At 51.5% G+C, this 19,503-nt stretch overlaps 2 protein-coding genes across 6 annotated transcripts in view; one reads left to right on the top strand and one right to left on the bottom strand.

The window, feature by feature from the left end:
• Positions 1–3,193, top strand: part of PIGF (phosphatidylinositol glycan anchor biosynthesis class F) — a 120,772-nt gene extending 117,579 nt beyond the window's left edge. For all 5 annotated transcript variants that reach the window (XM_062209384.1, XM_062209385.1, XM_062209388.1 and 2 more), the window contains one exon: positions 3,074–3,193. In XM_062209384.1, coding sequence (XP_062065368.1) covers positions 3,074–3,187 — 114 coding nt within the window. In that variant the 3' untranslated portion in view covers positions 3,188–3,193. The remainder of the gene's footprint in view (positions 1–3,073) is intronic.
• RHOQ (ras homolog family member Q) overlaps positions 1,518–19,503 on the bottom strand; it is a 32,720-nt gene continuing 14,734 nt past the window's right edge. The window contains exons 3-5 of the mRNA XM_062209391.1: positions 7,385–7,549; positions 7,036–7,131; positions 1,518–3,711 (exon numbers count right to left, since the gene is read on the bottom strand). Of these exons, the coding sequence (XP_062065375.1) occupies positions 3,556–3,711; positions 7,036–7,131; positions 7,385–7,549 (417 nt within the window). The 3' untranslated portion in view covers positions 1,518–3,555. The remainder of the gene's footprint in view (positions 3,712–7,035; positions 7,132–7,384; positions 7,550–19,503) is intronic.

Raw genomic sequence — 19,503 nt, 5'->3', positions numbered from 1 at the left:
AGATATTATTTTAAGTACAAAGGAGGATCCACTACTAGCAAACAATCTTAAAAGTCCAGCATTTTAATCTGCTGATGACGTGGACTCCTTGGGATTTATATAACATTAAATAGCAAAGATTCTAAGCCTTAAGCCCGCATTAGACAAAACTTTTTAAACATTGATTTCAGATCTGGCTGTCAGTTGGAGGTGAAGTTGGGTGGTTTAAGGAACGTCTGTGAAAGTGTGTGTGAGGACAAAGCAATGCTGAAGTGACAGTGACTCACACAGAATCCAGCTGGCGTTCCCCAGGGTTTAGTATTCTCCCAACACCTGGACAGTGTGCTTGTTAAGGGAGTGCAGGTGCTCACCCTTGGCCGATGACAAGGAGACTCACAAGCATGAAGAAACAGGAAAGATATTCTCTCAAATGTTCACATACAATGTTAAATACAAACTAAGAAGTTCAGTGGTTTACATAGATAGTGAACTATGCATATTATTTTATTTGTAACCCCATGTGTTAAGGAGGGACACTGTTAAAGTAACAATCACTTGAAAAGCAACAACCAACAAACCAGTATTTAATTTGGTATTGAAAATTAATAATTAAAAGTCAAATGGAAGCAGTATGTAGTAAGTTAACTAAGATAATTCATAACAAAAACTATTAATCCAAGCTCTGCTTATTGGAAACACAATAATGCAACACAGACTAACCTAAAATGTAGCTATTGAGATAGAATAAGGGTATAAGTTATTAGCAAAGTATTAAATAAGATTTCAGGGAGCCCCAAAAATTGTTTAAGAACTGGTAAATCTCTTTATGCAAAACTGATTAACTACAAAGTTCTTATGAGTTCATTCATACATGACCTTATTTGAAGTAATGTATTTGCATTCACTAGCAAAGTTCATGTCAATCAGATATTTTATTTCCCAGATAGTTCGCTAGTTTGAAATAGTCATTCCAGTGGTTAGTTTGAATTTCTCTTGAAACCTAAGCCTTTAATGAAGACATGCTTCTGCAAATAAGGCAATTTTTCTACAATCTGCTTATGAAGAAAACAAATCTTTGGTTTTTAGATAAAGTGGCCAGAAGGGATTTTGCAAAACAGAAATAGTAAAGAACCAAAGCAGTTGAAACACTCTTAATAAGCAATGGGAAACTCCAAACCCCATCAAGGTCAATAGAGTACCTAAGGCACCTCAGGTTCAGATGATACAATCATCTTTGCTTTAGAGTTCTGATAATCTAAATATATGATTTTACCATCTTGAGAATGTGAAACCAAAAGGTTAACGTCCAACAATGATTATTGTGAAAGAAAGGCGAGAATCTAAGGGTTGACTGGAGACACTGGAGATCATGTTCTTCCTCCCATTTGTGAAAGGTGAGGAAACTGAGGCCTGCCAAGAAACAGGTGATGCCAGTTTATGTCTCCAGCTTCCTGATCTGTTTCTCTTAGAGTAGAACAGAGTCTAGGTTTTAACTTTCGTTGGCTAGCAAATCAAGTGTGAAGGGTTTCAGAGATGTGAATTTGAAAAAGAAAAAAAAAAATCCCATCAAATCCCCAAAGGCAACTTGGGAATATATAATACTTTACTGTCTTAATTCCTTTATACCATATGTTGGATAGCTTAGCTAATATGTTGATTGGTTTATGCAATCTTTGTCAATTCTACCTAAAAATATTAGATCAAAATTAAATGGAAGGTTACATTTAAGATTCCACTTGAGCACATTTAAGGCCATGATATTTAATGTGAACCACCATGTCTTGGGAGAAAGAAGATATCCAATGTCTAGCTCAGAGAGAAAGCTCCAGACCATTTATCCAGTAGACTCTCCACCTTCACTAGGGAAGATGATGCTCATTATTTTAAAAAATTTCTACAAAGCTCACATACAACAAGACGGTACATCCTAGGTTTGTGACTGATAGGAGCACTTAAGGCTATCATTTTCAAGTATAAAAGTTTAGTGTTCCATTACCCAATCTGTGCAAGAGACATAGCTATAAGCTCAAGTCATGGAAGTTATCAGAAGCTCACCAAAGACTTAAAAAAAATCGTAATTTAGGCAACAGCAAGTTGAAATGTAGGAAAAGCTGGAAAAATTAGGGATTTGATTATACGTCTCTAAACTGCATTAGGCTGTTCTCAATGCAGTGTGTCTAACACTATTGTCTGGAATAAGGCAGAGCTTCACAGCAGACCAAACAGGAAGCCGGGTCAGGTAAAAGAACGCGTGAGTAAGGTGGTTCACCCCTGCACAGCTGTGTGGCCCGTTCCCCCAAGACAAAGATCAGAGATGGCTCCAGTATACGGCGTGAGTTCCCAGATGAACAGGAAGATTTGTCTCCAACTGTGGTTCTACACGGAGCCTTTTACAAGCGACCAACACATGCTGATCTGGATGAAATCCACCAACACTGTTTACTTCTGGCTTGATGTCATATTGTGAGATGTAATGCGGCTGGAGAAGACTGGGTGTTTGGAAGCCGGTACTATGTTTAACTTACAGTCTGTGTGGATACGCAAGTTACAGTTCTATAACTTCTGCTGTAGTTCCCGTACTATATCTGGAAGGTTATAGGAGTTTTATGGAAGCAGCTGCTCTGTTATAAATTCCGTGAACATGCTTGAATTCTACATCTTTCCTCTTTAACGACATTAAAGTTTGTTGTGGTCAGCATACACACTTGCCATTTCATTTCATATATACAGCCAATATGAGATTTGTTTTTTTTTTAAATCACCAGCTAGTTCAGAAAGCTAAATTGAGTCCAGTATTATGGCAAATTCTGACCCAGAATTTTAATTTGTAACTTTAGCCTGTATCTCATGCAATTTGGGGAGCAAACTAAATCTACAATTCGCGGAAGCCTTGATACAATTGAATGCACATTAACTAAAATGTGTACATTTTTTAGTGTTCATGATAAATGCAGGTATGACCTTATTACACTTTTGGCATTCTTTAAGAAAGCACATTAAGCTTTAATATAGAAATATTTAGGATACACGTAACTTGTGCTCAAGTAATAAGAAGACAGTTGTTCTTTTTTGATCTCGTACATTCTCTCCACAGGTGTGGCCCATCTCCTGTACGCTCGGAGCGACCTTTGGCTACGTGGCTGGCCTTGTTCTGTCACCACTCTGGATATACCGGAATAGAAAGCAACTTACATACAAGAACAATTAATTGGAGCAAAGGGAGAAGATATTTCTTTGTGCAGATTCCATAAGGGCTGTGCTGAAATGTCTACGGTCAAAGCCAAGCAGTTCCATTTACAGCACTGTTTTTTTTACATAGTTAACATGATGTGATTGTAGCTTTTTAAACTATGAAACCCCTGAGAGATTGTATCTTCTAGTTGAAATAAAGTATTTATAATAGATTGTGGCTTCAGATGCTGTTTGCTGCTTAGACATTTAAGAAACATTCTTAATAAACTGTAGAATTCTGAGGACATGAAACCGCTTCCTTCTTTACAGAGGTCTGGGTGGAGCTGCGGCATTTCGGACGCAATCTGAGAAGTGGACAGTTCCCTTGGCCACCGCAGATGGCTCTCACGTGATCAAACAACAGTTTATACATCTTGATCCTATTCTTTTTTTTACTGTGTGTTTCTTTGGAGTTAAAATGGCTATGATAGCCTCATCAAAAACAGTCTTCAATCCCTTCTGGGTTAAAGCTGAACATTCCACATAGCAGCATGCTCCTATCTGCGAGGGAAAAAAGACAGCAGAGATCTATAAAACCTTTTCTGTACAACTGGTGTGTGACACAAATACATCACCGTACGCAAAATTGTTAAAATAGAGCTGTGAGAGTGAGCGAAGCAGGGTGAACTGACTGCTGAAACACTAGGGGCCAGCCCTGTAGACTGTCCAGATGCGGAATCCATCTGTTTGTCATTCACTGGGTACCTTTATATACATCAAGCTGGGGTCAGATGCTGAGACCCTTCAGTGGACTGAACAAAAAGGCACAGTCGCTGCTGTGCGCGCCTACTTTTGGCTTAGGTTCTCCCGGGGGAGAGGGGCACACGGGAAGGGACTGCCAAGCAGCTGGAGGGACCTGCAAGGGAGGAAAGGCCAAAGAAGGGGCCTGGAATGCCTGGGGACGCTGGCGGGAGGGCAAGGTGGGCGGTGAGGGTGAGGGACGGCTGGGGTAGTGCTCCTGGGAGGCAGAGATGCCCACACAGGAGCAGTAAGGAAGTGGGCGTGGCGGGGAGTGAGGCCAGGGAGGGCCCGAAGGATCTTCACCTCCCGTGGTCACAGTTGACTCCCACTTTTCCTGGCCCACTGTGAGAACACACAGGGAGCCATGAGGACCCTGTCCAACTCTAGCTCACCGTGTTTCAGAGGGAGGTCAGCCTTCACTGGGGGGGACCATGGGGGAGGTAAGCAGGGTCACACAGTGAGCTCGGAGCAGTGAGAGTGGGTGATGCCCACACAGGGAGTGACAGTGCAGCGCAGGGCGCAGCAAGGAGGCCGGAGTGCTGGAGGCGGGCAGGGGCAGGGGCCTGGGGCCAGGCCTTGGTGGCTACTCTGAGGACTGAGCACAACAGTGCCCTGACCCAGTGTACACTGCCGGGTTGAGAACAGGTCATCCTGGGGTCCAGACACAGCAGCAGAAAGGTGACTTAGGAGCTGCTGGAGTGAATCCAGGCCAGATGTCTGAACTTCTCCTGGGAGGCAGAGTGTGGTCTGAAGGCTCAGCGTTGAAGACAGACCTGAGTAACTGGGAAGACAGGCCTTGGGGGTGAAACTTAAGAATCCTGCACTGGACATGTCCAGCCACTCGGTGAATGGCTGCATAACCACATCTGGCAGTGTAGGGACAAGGTCCAGGCCGGACATCGATTTGCCTTCAGCCTGACACTGTTCAAGCCACACAACCCCGGGAAGCTCCCACAGGCAGAGGGAGTAAGCAACCCCAGGAAGAAAGCCAGCCACCAAGCTGCATGCGGGGCCCCGCACCGCCACCACTCAGGACCAGGGAAGTGAGGAGGGAGGAGAGCAACTGAGGAAGGCAAGTGAAGAAAGTGCTCAGGGCCTGCTGACAGGTCTAGAAATGGGGTCATCGTGTTTTGCAACTCCTTTTTTTCCCCTGAAACTACATAATTGATCTGAACATCTCAGCAGATAGTGCAATAGGTGTTTTCACAGGTGCAGGGGGTTTTTGCCATTAGGAACAACGCAGCACCTCTGGAGCTGTCTCCACCCCTGAGCACATCCCCAACAATTTCCTTTTCTTACTACAAATCAACAAAGTACAACTGCGCATACTTGTAAGGTGCAAAGTGTTGCTATGTGGATATAGTATGGAATGATTAGATCACACCGACACATTTGCCGCCTCAAATACCTATTATCTTTTGTGCTCGAGCACTGGAAATTTACTCTCAGCAGCTTGGAAACATACAATGCACCGTCATTGAACCGTAGTCACTGTGCCGTGCCACGTTGCTCAAAAACTCCATTCCTCCCATCTAACTGAGCTTTATATCCTTTGACCAACATCCTAATTATTGTCTCGGGATAAATGGTCACATACAGAATTGCTGGCTCAAATGAGAACATGAGGTTAAAGGCTTTTGCATGCTGTCAAGATTGCTTTTATTCAACAACGCACAGTACAGCGGCGCGCCCATTTGCCTGCGCCCTCGGAACAGTGGCTACGGTTCATTTTTCATCTGTTGCCAATTTGCTAGGTGGAAATTAAACTGACATCTGATTACTAAATGAGCTTGAACAGATTTCCTCTCGATGGCAATCTGCAATTTCCACTGCTGTGGAACTCCCACTAATGTTGCTTGGCCATTTCTCTGTCTTTTTCTGGTTAATCCACATGCCAGGGGCCCCTGTGTACGAAGGATGTTTACCCATTGGTTTGCCACACTCGTCAAATTGGTTTACGCACCTTCTACATTTTGTTCCTGGCATTTTGAGTGATAGGAAACTTTTAGGTAGCTAAATCATCACTATCTTCCACTTACGACTTTTACCTTTAGGGCATTTAGAAATTCCTTCTCTCCCCACAATTACAAAACTGAACAGGTGGAACGGCCACTTGCCAGCGGGGCATTTACATCTGCTTTCGGAAGCAGTGTCCTCCCCAGAGCTTTCTGGCTGTCTTCTGCCTCCTCCTAGTACACCCAGAAAGCCCCGATCACATGCTGCTTCCACAAAAGCCCTGCTAAAGTCACAACACTTTAAAAACCGAATTCCGTAACGGTAGGGCCGACGGATAAGTCGTCCCCCCAGCCTTGGGGTAGGGAAAGCTGTGAGTGAGAAGATACAGCATGCATCACCTCACATCATTTTTCAGAATGCTCAGACTTTCAGTTCTCTTTTCATAAAAACACTGGAGGAAATTTCAACACATTTCTTTTCAAACTTGGCCATAATCTTTTTTTTTTTTTTTTTGCCACAAATTCAAACCGTCATCTTCTGGCCCTCTTCCACCTAACGCCGCGAGCCCCGGCTGAAGACGCAGCAGCGGGGAAGTAGGGCTGAGCCCATCCCGTCAGCACCCATTCCTGACGCGTCTTTCTACACCGCAGCATTGCAAAAACCTGTGGAAAATGGACTGAAAAGATTAACTTGATTTGGGTGTAAAAATATTTTTGAAATCCATGCATATAAGAGGTAGCTGAAAAGTTCATGAGGATGTGTTTCATGCCAAAACTATGCATGGGTTTCAAAACCTTTTTGCACCGTTTATCCATGGACGTTTGAAAGGACCTTTGTAAGCAACTTTTTAAGGAAATACCGTTGGCAATGTAGCGCAGGTGTAACAGCCTGGGCCCTGGCGTCCGGCTCTGGTCTGAGCTGCAGGACCTTGGGCAAGTCACTGGTCAGCTCCAAACCCAGTTCTCTCTGGACCATGGGGGAAATGACTGGCCTTCCCTCGCTGAGTCAGCGCAAGGATCACAGGAGACAATGCGGGCCGAGCACAGCACAGGGCCCGGCACACAGTAAGCACACAATACCGGCTTCTCGCATCATCTCGGCTTCTCAAAGTCCGCGAACGTTCCATACCTCTTTTGCTAGCTTCTGTCCTTGTTCCACACATATGGGCTTTTCTTTCATATCATTCAGTCTTGCTAACGTTTTGGGGTCATCCCGGAGATCAATCTAAGAAAGATCAATAACATCCCATAATATTACCAAAAACAGATTGAATGAGACCACTGAATTTGCAAAAACAACCGCTTGCTTTCTTTGGGCGCTGTGCTTTCTAGAAATAGCATAAAACTCAGTAACTTGCGGTGGAGATGAAACACTTCCATCATTTGCTACACCTGGGGTCCCTCTGTGTGGCAGCAGCCCCCTTCCCCCCAACAAGACAGGGCACAAAACGCAAATGGCGAGAACCCCATAGCCATACCTGAGTTCCTATCAACAAGAAGGGGACATTTGGCGCATACTCCTTAAGTTCCGGCACCCACTCCTCTTTCACGTTCTGAAACGAGGCTGGGTTGACGACGGAGAAGCATATGAGGAAGACGTCAGTCATTGGATAAGACAAAGGCCTCAGACGATCGTAGTCTTCCTAAGGAGCAAGAAAGACCCCAGCGTTGCCGTGTGTGTGTCTGTGGCTGACCCGCGGGCTGCACATCAGAGGAGGCACTCCAGGTCAGCAGTGCTCCCCCGCTGGAACCCGAGCTCTCCACGCACAGCAGCGCGGACCCCGTCTGTCTGTGTCACTCCGGAGGCTCCGGCCACCACACGCGACAGGATGGTGAACAAGCGCAAGGAGCACTCCGAGAAGATACACTGTGGTTCCTAACGGTGCCCTCAGGAAGACTGCGAGGTGAGGAGCTCCACCCACAGCTGAGTGGAGCCAGGCGCCGTGCGTTCTAACAAAGGACGTAGACTCAGTGCCTACGACGCATCCAGTACAGAGAAGCTCGTCCACAGAGGACTCGCTGAATCCCCATCACAATCGTGCGACGCAAGCATCCGTTTGAGTAAACTGAGGCACGGAAGCGAAACAGCACGTGTAGGGAGGTGCGGCCGGTGCGGGGAGGAGCTGGGATCAGGAGGGTGCTCTTACCTCTGCAGCCCTGCCAGGCCTTTGCCTCTCCTTGTTAACAGTTTTCTTGATTGTGTGCGGGTGAAAATGTAAAGATAGAAACATACAGAGCAAATCCACCTCCTGCCACCGGCTTTCCTCTCCAGCTTCCACTTCGCTGCCCAAATGCTTTCCTGAATATCTGCCCAGCTGTTTTTCCAAGCACCTGGGTGTCTACACTGCACATGTGCACACGTCCGGACACCAGCGAGACCCTACAAGACGCGTGCACGTTCTGCCCCCTCCTCGCCCCGTCCACCCTGGTGACCCTTCCAAACCGGAACACTTCAGACCCCACGTTATCTTAACCTGCCGCTTCATCCGCATGTCCCACGCAACAGCTCTACGCCCGGGGACTGTTTTGCTACTGTACGAAAAGACAACGTTCCGGCAAATCAGACAATTCAATATACTTCCTGTCCTCTTTTGTCCACTTCAAACTGCAAGTTCCTAGGAGAGGGGGAGAAAATGCTTTAATCTTAGCGCCCTGCCCTGCAGCCTACACTTCTGGGCAGGGCTGCGCTCAGCATGGTCCAGGAATGGGTGCTCTCATTAAAACCCATTCAGCTGTTTCTCACCTGCCAGTACTCACGGAAATAGAAGCAGGGATACGACCCCATGGGGTCATGAGGAATTCAAGCGATAACACAGCCAAGGCACATGTGAGAACTTGCCCATGGAGATCCCCTATCCCCTGGGACCCTGACTCTCCCACTCATTTCCCTGCAAAATCCACACAGGCCCCCAGGAGGCCTCCCCTTTCCTGGCTTCCTACCTCCCTCCAACCACCGAGGGGACGCACCTGGGACGAGAAATGAAATCGTCTGTGCTGGCATCAGAACGCACCGATGCAGGGAGGCCTCGGGAGGGCGGGGCTGTGTTCAGAGGAGCAGGAGAGCAGGCCGTATGAAAACTGGGGCACTAGGCAGTCAGCGTGGCACCCCACGGCCCTCCCACTCCCGAAAGTGGAGCTGTCTGTAAGAATGCCAAATTTGAAATTTTAATGAGAGTTTTACTTTTCAAGCAACTCCACCTTATCAGGGAAAAAGAACCGTGCGCTCCCTCCCCTGGGTGGGGGTGGGAGATGGCAAGGACCAGGCAGCAGCCGAATCCAAGGTTCTCCAGCATTGCTTCGAAGTAGGAACCCAAACACTCTGCCCAACGCAGACCTTCCATAGCCAGTGGGGCCTGGCCTTCCTAGGGAAATTCACCCACGCACGTGAATTTCCTACGCACATGTTGCACTGCAGATTTTGTTAGAATAATTAGAATGGGGAGAACTGGGGTCATAAAAAATAAAAATAAAATAAATAAAATAAAACAAGCAAGTCTATGACTCCTGGGAAAGAAAAGTAACTTCCTCCCTCCCAACCATCCAGGATGAACTCCTTCCAGCAAACGGCAGTTATTACGAGGACGAGTAGTAGCCACGCAGGCTGAGTAACTAAAGTCTAAAAACAGACAGGAAATTTAGAAAATTAGTTCCCCGTGCATGCCGTCTCTGGCATTAAGTAAAGCTGCTTATACGGCTGCCCGGCCTCCTGAGTGAGCTCAATGCGGGAAAGTCCGATTGGGAATAATCGGTGGGGGCATGGACACTGCCCCCTGGAGGAGCCGCGTGGCGCTGGCCCCACACAGGTGCAGCACCTGCCCCTGCTCCAAGGACAGAACGCCTCGCAGCCAACTCTCCGGAGCCCTCCGAATTAACAGACTGATTCTATTTGTGCTTGGATCAAAAAGGAGGTACTGAAACGCGGCCGCGGGGTCCCTGGAGCATTCTCCGGAGTGTGGAAGCACGCCAATGACAGGGATCTGACAGCAAAGCCAAGGCCAACGGGCTCGCTGGGCTGCTCAGCAAACACGTCGGCTTCTTACCAACTGGCTACGGATGAGAGGCACGGGTTTCCAGACGTGTGTCCTGGTGGCGCCAAAGGCCCTCCACCCTGGAAGAACACGGCACACTCGAGCAAACCCAAGACCGAGTTACAACACCGAATCTCAGCAAATGCCTGCCGGCCACAGCCCCCTTTCCACGTCCTGGGGGCCAGCCGTGTCCAGCAGCCTCCCTGCTTCGGCTCTCTTCTTGTCCCCTTCGGTGGACCTGCTGCGTTAGTGTTAACACCTGCTGTGTTAGCAAAACACAGGCTGCTGGGCTGTGAAAGTCTTTTAAAGTACAAATCCAAAGCATGTTATTTTTCAGAAAGCCGCGGGCACCGGGCAGGGCCGCCTCTGCCATGCGGGGCCAGCAGGGGTGCTGGCCACCTGGGAGCAGCAGCAGGGCTCCGTGGAGATGTCCTGAGGATGCACACATCCCTGTAAGGACGGGCCTCTCTGCACTGCCGCGGCCAAGGGGTGAGATGGGAGACGGCTGGCAGGTGTCAAGTCTGCTCGCAGGAAGCTCGTGATGCGCGAGACAAGGTGCGTGTGATCGCATTGTTCTGATTACAGTGCGGTGGCTACCCAAAGTGTAGAGGACGTGAAGGAAAAACCTTTCAGAAGAGGGATTGGAGTTGAGCCTCAGAGAACGGACAGGACTTGAACATACTGGACCGCTGTGGCCTTGGATAAGCCCGTTTCTCAGGCCCTTGGTTTCTCTGTCTACGAAGCGAGCCCGCGCCACCAGCTCTGAAGACATAAAGGTCTCTAACAACCCTGGGGGGGTCTCTGACTCAGGAGACCCAGTCACTTCCCTCCAAACAACCTAGCTGAACAAAAGGTGGGGGCCACGGCTGACCAGGGCTCTACAAGGCAAGCCTCGGCCTTGCACAGTCCAGGATGGCTTCTGAAGAGGTTCCTGAAGCGGCTGACAACAGGGTTGGTGCTGACGACTCGCGGCTTTGTGGCGTAGCAAGCAGCGCCCCTGGGTCACTTCCCCACACAGCAGCAATCTCCCTCTGAAACATCTGTCTCCACAGAGCAGCCCAAAATAGGCACGGCCGGCCTCTGGAAGCACGCCCACCCGCCCAGGGGCTGCGCCTGTGGCCGCCAGCATGCGCGGCTGGAAATGCCGTGTCTGGTCATCAACCCAACCTAAGCGCTGGGGCTGCCTCTACAGTTGCCTGCTAGTCACGTCTGGGTTCATCTTGTACTTAACGATGGGAAATGAAAATACCACCTTCCACCGCCTTAAAAATCTGCTTGTCAAGGAAGCTGTTGCATCACTAGTGGGGACACGGTGATAAGTTTACTGGGAAATTCACCAGCGAGGGATTTACTGAATTTGCCAACCAGCTCCTGCCACCTCCCCCACTGCGGACTAAAGGAAATTTGGGGAAGAGAAAGGATTTTTTAAAAAATGGCTGTGAACAGGACTGGTGCTGTGGTGCAACTGGTTAAGCCTCCGCCCGTGACGCTGGCATCCCATACAAGCTCTGGTTTGAGACTGGGCTGCTCTACTTCTGATCCAGCTCCCTGCTAATGCACCTGGGAAAGCAGCAAAAGATGGCCCAAATGCTTGGGCCCCTGCACCCACGTGAGAGACCTGGAAGAAGCTCTTGGCTCTGGCCACTGTGGCCATCTGGGGAGTGAACCAGCGGATGGAAGATCTGTTTCTCCTCCTCACCAACTTTGCCTATCAAATAATAAATAAATATATATATAGAATATATATATATATATATATATATATAAAAGGTGCTGCAAACTCCTAAGAGGTCATTGTTTTTAAAATATTTGCTCTTTTCTTTTTTTCTCAATCTTCAGTTTGGCTGTGAAATAATATTTATATGTCACTGGCCTGATTAAATCTTAGTAGAATTTTTTTAAAATAAATTTTTAAAAGATTTATGTATTTGAAAGAGTTAGAAGGAGAGAGAGAGATCTACTACACACTGGTTCACTTCACAGATGGCTGCAATGGTCAGGCTAGGCCAGGCCGGAGCCAGGAGCCAGAAGCTACTTCCAGGTCTCCCACGTGGGTGCAGGGGCCGAAGCACTAGGGCCATCTTCTGCTGCTTTCCCAGGCCATTAGCAGGGAGCTGGATTGGAAGTGGAGCAGCCAAGACATGAACCAGCCGGTGGCTTTACCTACTACGCCACAACACTGGCCCAAAACAAATCTGATTTTCATTTATTAGAGAGGCAGATGACACAGAGAGAGATCCTCCATCTGCTGGTTCCCTCCCCAAATGGCCTTTTCAGCCAGGGTTGGGCCAGGAGCATCCGGGATAGCAGGGGTCCAAGGACGTGGACCATCTTGTGCTGCTTTCCCGGGCACATCAGAAGAATTCTTGAAGTATAAGGTTTGGGGCTGGCGCTGTAGCACAGCAGGTTAAAGCCCTGACCTAAAGCGCCGGCATCCCACAAGGGCACCAGTTCTAGTCCCGGCTGCTTCTCTTCCGATCCAGCTCTCTGCTATGGCCTGGGATAGCAGCGGATGATGGCCCAAATCCTTGGGCCCCTGCACCCGCGGGGGAGACCTGGAAGAGGCTCCTGGCTTCAGATCAGCGCAGCTCCGGCCGTTGTGGTCATCTGGGGAGTGAACCAGCGGATAGAAGACCTCTCTCTCTGTCTCTACCTCTCTCTGTAACTCTTTCAAATAAATAAAATAAATCTTAGAAAAAAAAAAAAGAAATACAAGGTTTACTTTCTAACTTCAAGCAACTGTCATGTTCATCCATTTTGGTCTATAAATAATCAGTTTTTCAAATAATTTACCAACTACCGAGGAGCAAGTCGCTCCTATCTGGGGCTTCTTCTCCATTGCACCTTGCTTTTGCTCCTGAGTTAACTCCTGTTTAGGTCAGCTGGAGAAAAAGGAGAGAAAAAGTGCATGTGTTGTAACAGGAAGCCACCCAGGGAGAGGACCGGCCCTGCCCCTGCGCGCTGTGGCCGCCATGGTCTGCGCCGGCGCTTCCTCCTCTCTGAAAGCAGCAGCCGCAGATGGCCACGCTGCACGGTGCACAACGCCCCGGTAACAGACTTCACGTGGGACGGGGCTCAGACGCCCCGCTGAGCCGCAAGGCTTAGGATTCTGTTGTATCGAAGCTGACCCCACAAGGCCGAGGACCGAGACAGCTAAATATGGCCTTGGGCAAGCTTTCTTCCCGCATCTGCGAAGGCAGGGTAAATATAGCGCACACATGTTAGATAAATGAGCGCTGGTCAAGTGTTCGGAGCTTTCCAAAAACAGACAAACCACAACCGCAGGGGCAGTGCAGCCTCGGGGAGGGCACGGCCCCAGCCATGAGGGACTCACAGCCCAGATGCCACCTGTCTGCAGTGAGAATTATCAGCCTCTTCCTGCAACTCAGGGGCCAGAGGCAACGGGCAGGCCCGCTTCCACAGGGGATACTCCTGGCCTGGCTTCTGGCACACATGGCACGCTGACGGGCTATCGGCTCATACACGGCCCCAGCCCTGCCGGGGTTCTGGGTCTGATGCAGGAGCAGGTGGCGGGCAGAACCACCATGTAACTGCAGGGCCTTCTGGAAATGTGGGCGGTGTTCCTGTCAAATGGACGAGGGGACAGGGGGCCACCCAGCCTGGGTGAGCAACAGCCCTGGGTCCCCCAGGATTGCTGACTTCAACGCCAGGCGTTGGCCAACATGAAAAACCCCTCTACAGTTACATGTATGAACCCGACTCTGCTGTCTGTCTATACGAGCACAAGGTGGCTTTCCTTTTCTTTGGGACCTTTGTGAATTTCCTAGGAAGGTAATCTCAGTCCAGATGGAAGGACAAAGACTGTACTTTGTTTTTAAAAAAAAATCGCAGGTATTGCTTTCCATGGTAGAACATTACGGCTCTTAGTACCCCAGCCAAGAGTAAAACCCAACTCCATCAACCAACATTCACTCCACACACAGGCACAGGCACCTGGCTACTTCCTTACAACTTCAGGGGCTTCATGGTCCTGGGAATTGAGGAATTAAATTCTCCAATATTTTTAGGACGAATCACTTTCATTTCTCCTTCACGGTACAGCTAGGATGCTACGCTGATTTAAAATTATATGTCTAGGGACACATCACCTACACAGCTCACTTGAGGATAAGGAGGGGATGGGTCGGCCATAGGCGAGGAACTGAATCAGGCACTTCACGAACCGGGACACAAATGACGAGAAATGCTCCCTGGAACAGGTGCGGTGAAGGAAAGGAGCCGGGCAGCACAGGGGACCCCCGGGGAGCCCAGGCTCAGTCGGGGCAGTGGGGAGGCCCTCTCTGAGGGGTGGCGCTGAAGCTAAGGGCAGCAGAGAGGCCCTCCCAGCCCCTGATGGCCCTAGAGGCCAGTGCGGCAGGGGAATCGGAGGGACAGTCAGAGGGTGAGACCGGGCTGCTTTCAAATGACAACACAGGCTGCTTTGAGGACGGTGACCTGGGGGGCCCCAGGGAAGTCTCCACTCTACAGGCTGTGCAGCACCCTGGTCCACACCAACCTCCTCAGCCATGCCAGGAGAGTTGCCCCATTCATCACGATAATCAAAAACACCTCCCACGTGCCCCAAGTGTCCCACAGATACGCCGCAGCACTGCCGAGGTGAGACAAGCTCCGACAGCGGTCCAGGGGAGGGAATACGGCGGCAGCTATGGGCAGGTGGCAAAGTGGTGACTAGACAGATCTGCAGCCCATCCAGGCTCCGGTACGGGCTGGGTGTGGGGCTAAGGAACAGTCCGGGTCCTGGCTGGTGCAGTACTGGCATCTTTCACAAGGAAGACTGGAGGTGGAGGAGTGTGCCAGGGAGAGAACTCTAGAGGCCAGTCCGCGACACATCGAGCTGGAGCTGTTCCACAGCGGGTGGGCGGTCTCTCTGCCTCGAGTTCCAGGCCCAGCTTTCTACGTGTACTTCGGTTCAGCCAGAAGCATCCCAAATGCAACACGTCTCAAACAAACTCACTCCTCCCTCCACTCCGCAGCTCCTGCCGTGTTCCCCATCTCAGTAGAAGACCTCACTACTCGATCAGGCCGCACGAGCCGGAAGTCCAGAGGCCCTCACCAGCAGCCCCAGCCCAACCAACACACACCCTGAGCTGACCACCACGCTAGTCCTGCTGGGCCTTCTCCTCCTCCTCCTGGGCGGCTCCTACCAGGCTTGCAGGCTTTGGGCCACAAATCACTTCGTCCAGAGCGAAGGATCACCGCGGCTTCTCCCTCTTCTACCCGGCTGTAAAACTGCTTCTTTTCTTGTCTGGACCCTGCACAGGGCTTCCTGGTAGGGAAGGCCCTTTCCCCCGAGCCTGGCTTATGGTAGCAGCTTGTTAAAGTCCTACTGAATGAGGGTGAAGTTGGGAAGGTAGGCGGCTTACGCGGCTGCAGCCCGCGCCTCCGCCCCAGCTACAGGGCTGCAGGCTGGATCAGCATCCGGACTCTGCAGGAACAGGCTAATTTCGCAGGCTGCTGTCACCTGTGACCTGGGCTGCCTGTCTGCGGTGCACCAATGGTCTAATCCACCTGCCTGGATTACGAGGGCTCTAAACAGGACAGCCTCGGACACAGAGACTCAACATACAGTTCCTGCTACTATTTTTCACCACAGCCCTTTTTGGCATTGTCTTGAGATTTATTTTACTAGGGATGGACAACACTGTTGATTGTTGATAGCCTACCAAGCATCCTTCTCCTACCTCCTCCTTTCCAAAACCCTGAGACTCACCCCTCCTCCACCCAGACACATACCCCAAGACTCTGACCCTATTTTTGATGGCAGAGGGAGTCCCTGGCTGGATTCAACCAATTACTGAGCTTTAATCCCCACCTTCCTGCAAAGTCATTGGCTTGTGAACAGGCATCATATGCCCGAGTTGCCCAATCAGAAAGAGGCATTGCCTAGATTGCACAAGGGAGCTGCTGCCCCCTGTACCGCTGCTGCTGCTACTGATGGTCCTTGTCCTCTCTCTCCTCAGCCCCTCAGTGTCTAAGGACTCACCGCTCACAGGCCCCAGTTCGGCAGCTCATGGAGACCATGGCCCTTTTCCACCTGGGTCAGAGCTTGGTCTCTGGGTACCCCCAGACAGCTCAGCCCAGAACCCGCACTGATCCCAGGACTGGCTGTGGAGAGGGGGGCGGACGTGGGTACCAGGCCTGGCATACCCCACCCCCACAAGCAGCCGCCTGGGGCTTCTCCACACGCGCACCCACAGGCTGAGGTCTGGGTGCCACGCACATGCACACACGTCCTTTGAATGCTCCGGGCAGCCCAGAGAAGACCCCATGCGGCACAGGCACCTGCTCCAGCCTGAAAGGCTGCCTTTCTCCGTGGCCAGAAACAGCCACCGAGCGGCGTGGCGGCATTCCACTGTGACCGGCAGCCGTGTCTGGGATCCTGACTGCTTGAACCACGCTCCACTGGCCACATACCCTGGGTGCCACCCGCTGAGGATGGGAAGGCTCCTGGGCAGGCAGCAGGATCAGGGCAGCCTGATGTGGCTCCCGATACACTCCTGGATACACTCACAGAGAAGACCACGCCCTTGCTGCTGGGGTCATGGAAATGTTCCAGAACTAGATGGAGGTAGGGGTGGTGCAACAGGACGCCTGTACGAATACCACTGGACTGCATACTTCCCCATGGTTACACATACGTTGTGTGCATTTCACTTCCATCGAAAAGAAACACTGGAGTCCACGAGTGTGTGAAGGTGTGACGTGGCAGGTGCACTCACACACTCATGCAAATGTCTCTAGGTGCCACCCACAGCACCCAGCAGGAAGTCCCTGGGGAGACAGTGACTGGTCCCGCCCCACATTACTCACTGCCGCACACTTCCCCAGTGCCAAGCACAGCACATGTCTGCCTGCCTCTGTGCCTGCCTGCTTTGTTACTTCCCTTCCTCCCTTCCCCTCCCCTCCCACCCTGGCCTTTCTGTACTGAATGCAGTGCCCAGAGGAGCTGTCCCAGGCGTGGAACAAACCTCGCTGCACGGTGGCAGCTTACTTAACTTCACAGCCCTGAGCAGGGTCCCTCGTTCTGCTCTCGCATGAGCCCCAACTCCCCCCACGGGCCCCTCACCATTAGCCTGTGTCAAGGAGCAGCGCCCACGTCACTTGTGAGGATACTCGGGCTCCAGGCAGCTCACACCTGTGGCCCCAAGTCACGTGCAGAGCTGGGCAGTGGCGAGCGGGAGCACAGGTTTAACGCAGGTGGCGTGGGGCAGGCTATGCCCCTTCCTGTTCCCTTTACCTGTAAGATGGATGACTAATAGACCCTGTGCTTACACGGCTGGAAGATGCGAGGTGCTGAGGAGAGAGGCCCTCGGCACACCTGCCGTCTGGTTTACACCATGCCCGCCCAGAGCGCGCCCCCTTCCCTGGGCTTCAGATCCGGGCCAGAGGAAAAAACTCTTCAGATCCGGGGCAGGTGGAAAATGAGAACTGAGGATGAAATCGACTTTTGGAAATTTTGCTGGTTTAAATCAGGGCAAGGGCTGAAGTGGGTATTCTATTAAAATACCTACATAAGACCTCAACCAGGGGCCGGCATGGTGGCATGGCAGGCAATGCCACTGCCCATGACGCCGGCATCCCACATGGACTCCTGTTCGTGTCCCTGCGGCTCCTCTTCCAATCCAGCCCTCGGCTAATGCACATGGGAAAGCAGCAGAAAATGGCCCAAGTGCTTAGGTCCCTGCACCACGTGGGAGATCCTGGGGAAGCTCCTGGCTCCTGGCTTTAGCCTGACTCAGCCCTGGCTGCTGTGGCCATTTGGGGAGTGAACCAACAGGTGGAAGATCTTTCTCTCTCTCTCTCTCCCTCCCTCCCTCCCCAACTCTGACTTTCAAACAAGGAAACAAAAAAGACCTCAGGGATATACCTCAAGTATGTTTAAACACAACAATGGCCCTGGGGAGTGAAGAGTCAGGTGCACCCTCTGGTGCGAGGCCAGGCCATGATGGAACTACTCTGGAGCAGCTGCCTGGGAGGCTGGGAGTGAGGGGCGTGGTCTCCAAGTCAGAGGCGTGCACCCTGTGACCCAGTGAGACGCCAGCAGCAGGGGACGTCACCAGAAGCAGGAGTGTGACCCTGCATAAGTCACTTCAGAGGCTCTGGGCCTAGTTCCTCACCCATCACTGAAACAAAGCAAGGGCTGGATGACGTCTTCTACCTCATAAGGTCATCGTTATGATGAACTGAGTCACCAGGCCCCAAGCAGGACTCCACTGCTCGGCAGCATGAGTGATGGAAGCAGGTGCTAAGGGATGCAGGGAGGGAGCGAGTGCACCCTGAGGGACCAGTGGGCTACGTGGCCAGATGGGCACCACCCAACGCTTGTCCATGCTGTGAGTCTCCCCGCACTGCACCCCTGGCACCCTCTGCAGGGTCCGAAGCCCTCAGCCTACTCGGGCAGGGCAGCCACAGCCCCCTTGGGCTCCCTCCTCAAACTCAGCTCTGTGGCTTCCCCGATGACCACCTTCTCTGCCGCCACAATGAGCCCAGGCTGTGTCCTGTGCTCCCCACCCACCGCCCACCTCCCGGTAAGCCCTTCTGTGCCCCTTTCCTTAGCCGGCAGTGCCTTGTCTTATCCAGCGCCCCTGTCTGCCCCAGTCCCCCACACCGAGGAGTCTTCCCCTTCCAGCCCTACCCCACGTCACCGACACTTGTGCTGCAGCTCATATCTGCAAAGGGACCACAAGACCACACACAGTCGGCGGGGACCCGGCTCCCGTTTGAGGCTTCCAAGGGTTAAAGCCAAGCCGTAAAGGTTATTACTCATCTCAGTGTGGGCTAAACTGAGACGACTGGGGCACCCGAACACAGCCCCATCTGACCAAGGCCAACTGAGACGCACCCAAGAAAGCCCAGAACACACGCGGCACGCCTCAGCCTGTCTGCAAAACACACTAGCTAAGGAGTCCAGGTGCAGACGGCCCCGGGTGAGCCTGGCCCAGCGGGACCGCGCGGCCAGAGTCATCCGGCGCTCCCCGGCGCTTACATCAGCAGGCTCGGGAAGAAAGGGTTCTTCCAGTGTGCGGCCTGGGGACCCAGAGGAAGCCCAGATCCTCCACTCCACCCCACCCCAGGGTCCCCACCCCCTCTAGTCCAAGGCCTGAGGCCAAGAGAGTTTGTTGTGAATTCATTTTCCCAAGTAGCTTGAGGCAGGCACTGAAGAAACACATCCACCACGGTGACTTGGTTCTTCGTGTTTATGTTTCTAATTATACAAAAAACGGGGGGGGGGGGGGACTTCAGTTAAATGCCAGCTGACTAAACACACGCATTTATCTCTGATCTCTCCAAAACCCTCTAACACAGACGGCAAGTTTTAAGGGAGGGCACAGAGCCACGAGGATAAAACAGGAAGGCAGGCAGCACAGAACAGCACTGCAGGAGCCGGAAGGCAGGGCTGGCGCCGCGGCGCAGCAGGTAAAGCCCCGGCCTGCAGCGCCACATCCCACAGGGGCTGCGGTTCACGACCTGGCTGCTCCACTTCCGATCCAGCTCCCTGCCACTGTGCCCGGGATAGCAGTGGAAGATGGCCCCTGCCATCCACCTGA

This window comes from Lepus europaeus, chromosome 13 (genome assembly GCF_033115175.1).
Source record: "Lepus europaeus isolate LE1 chromosome 13, mLepTim1.pri, whole genome shotgun sequence".
Taxonomy (NCBI): Eukaryota; Metazoa; Chordata; class Mammalia; order Lagomorpha; family Leporidae; genus Lepus; species Lepus europaeus.
Note: the sequence above shows the minus strand (reverse complement) of the source record. Positions and strands in the feature narration are given on the sequence as shown.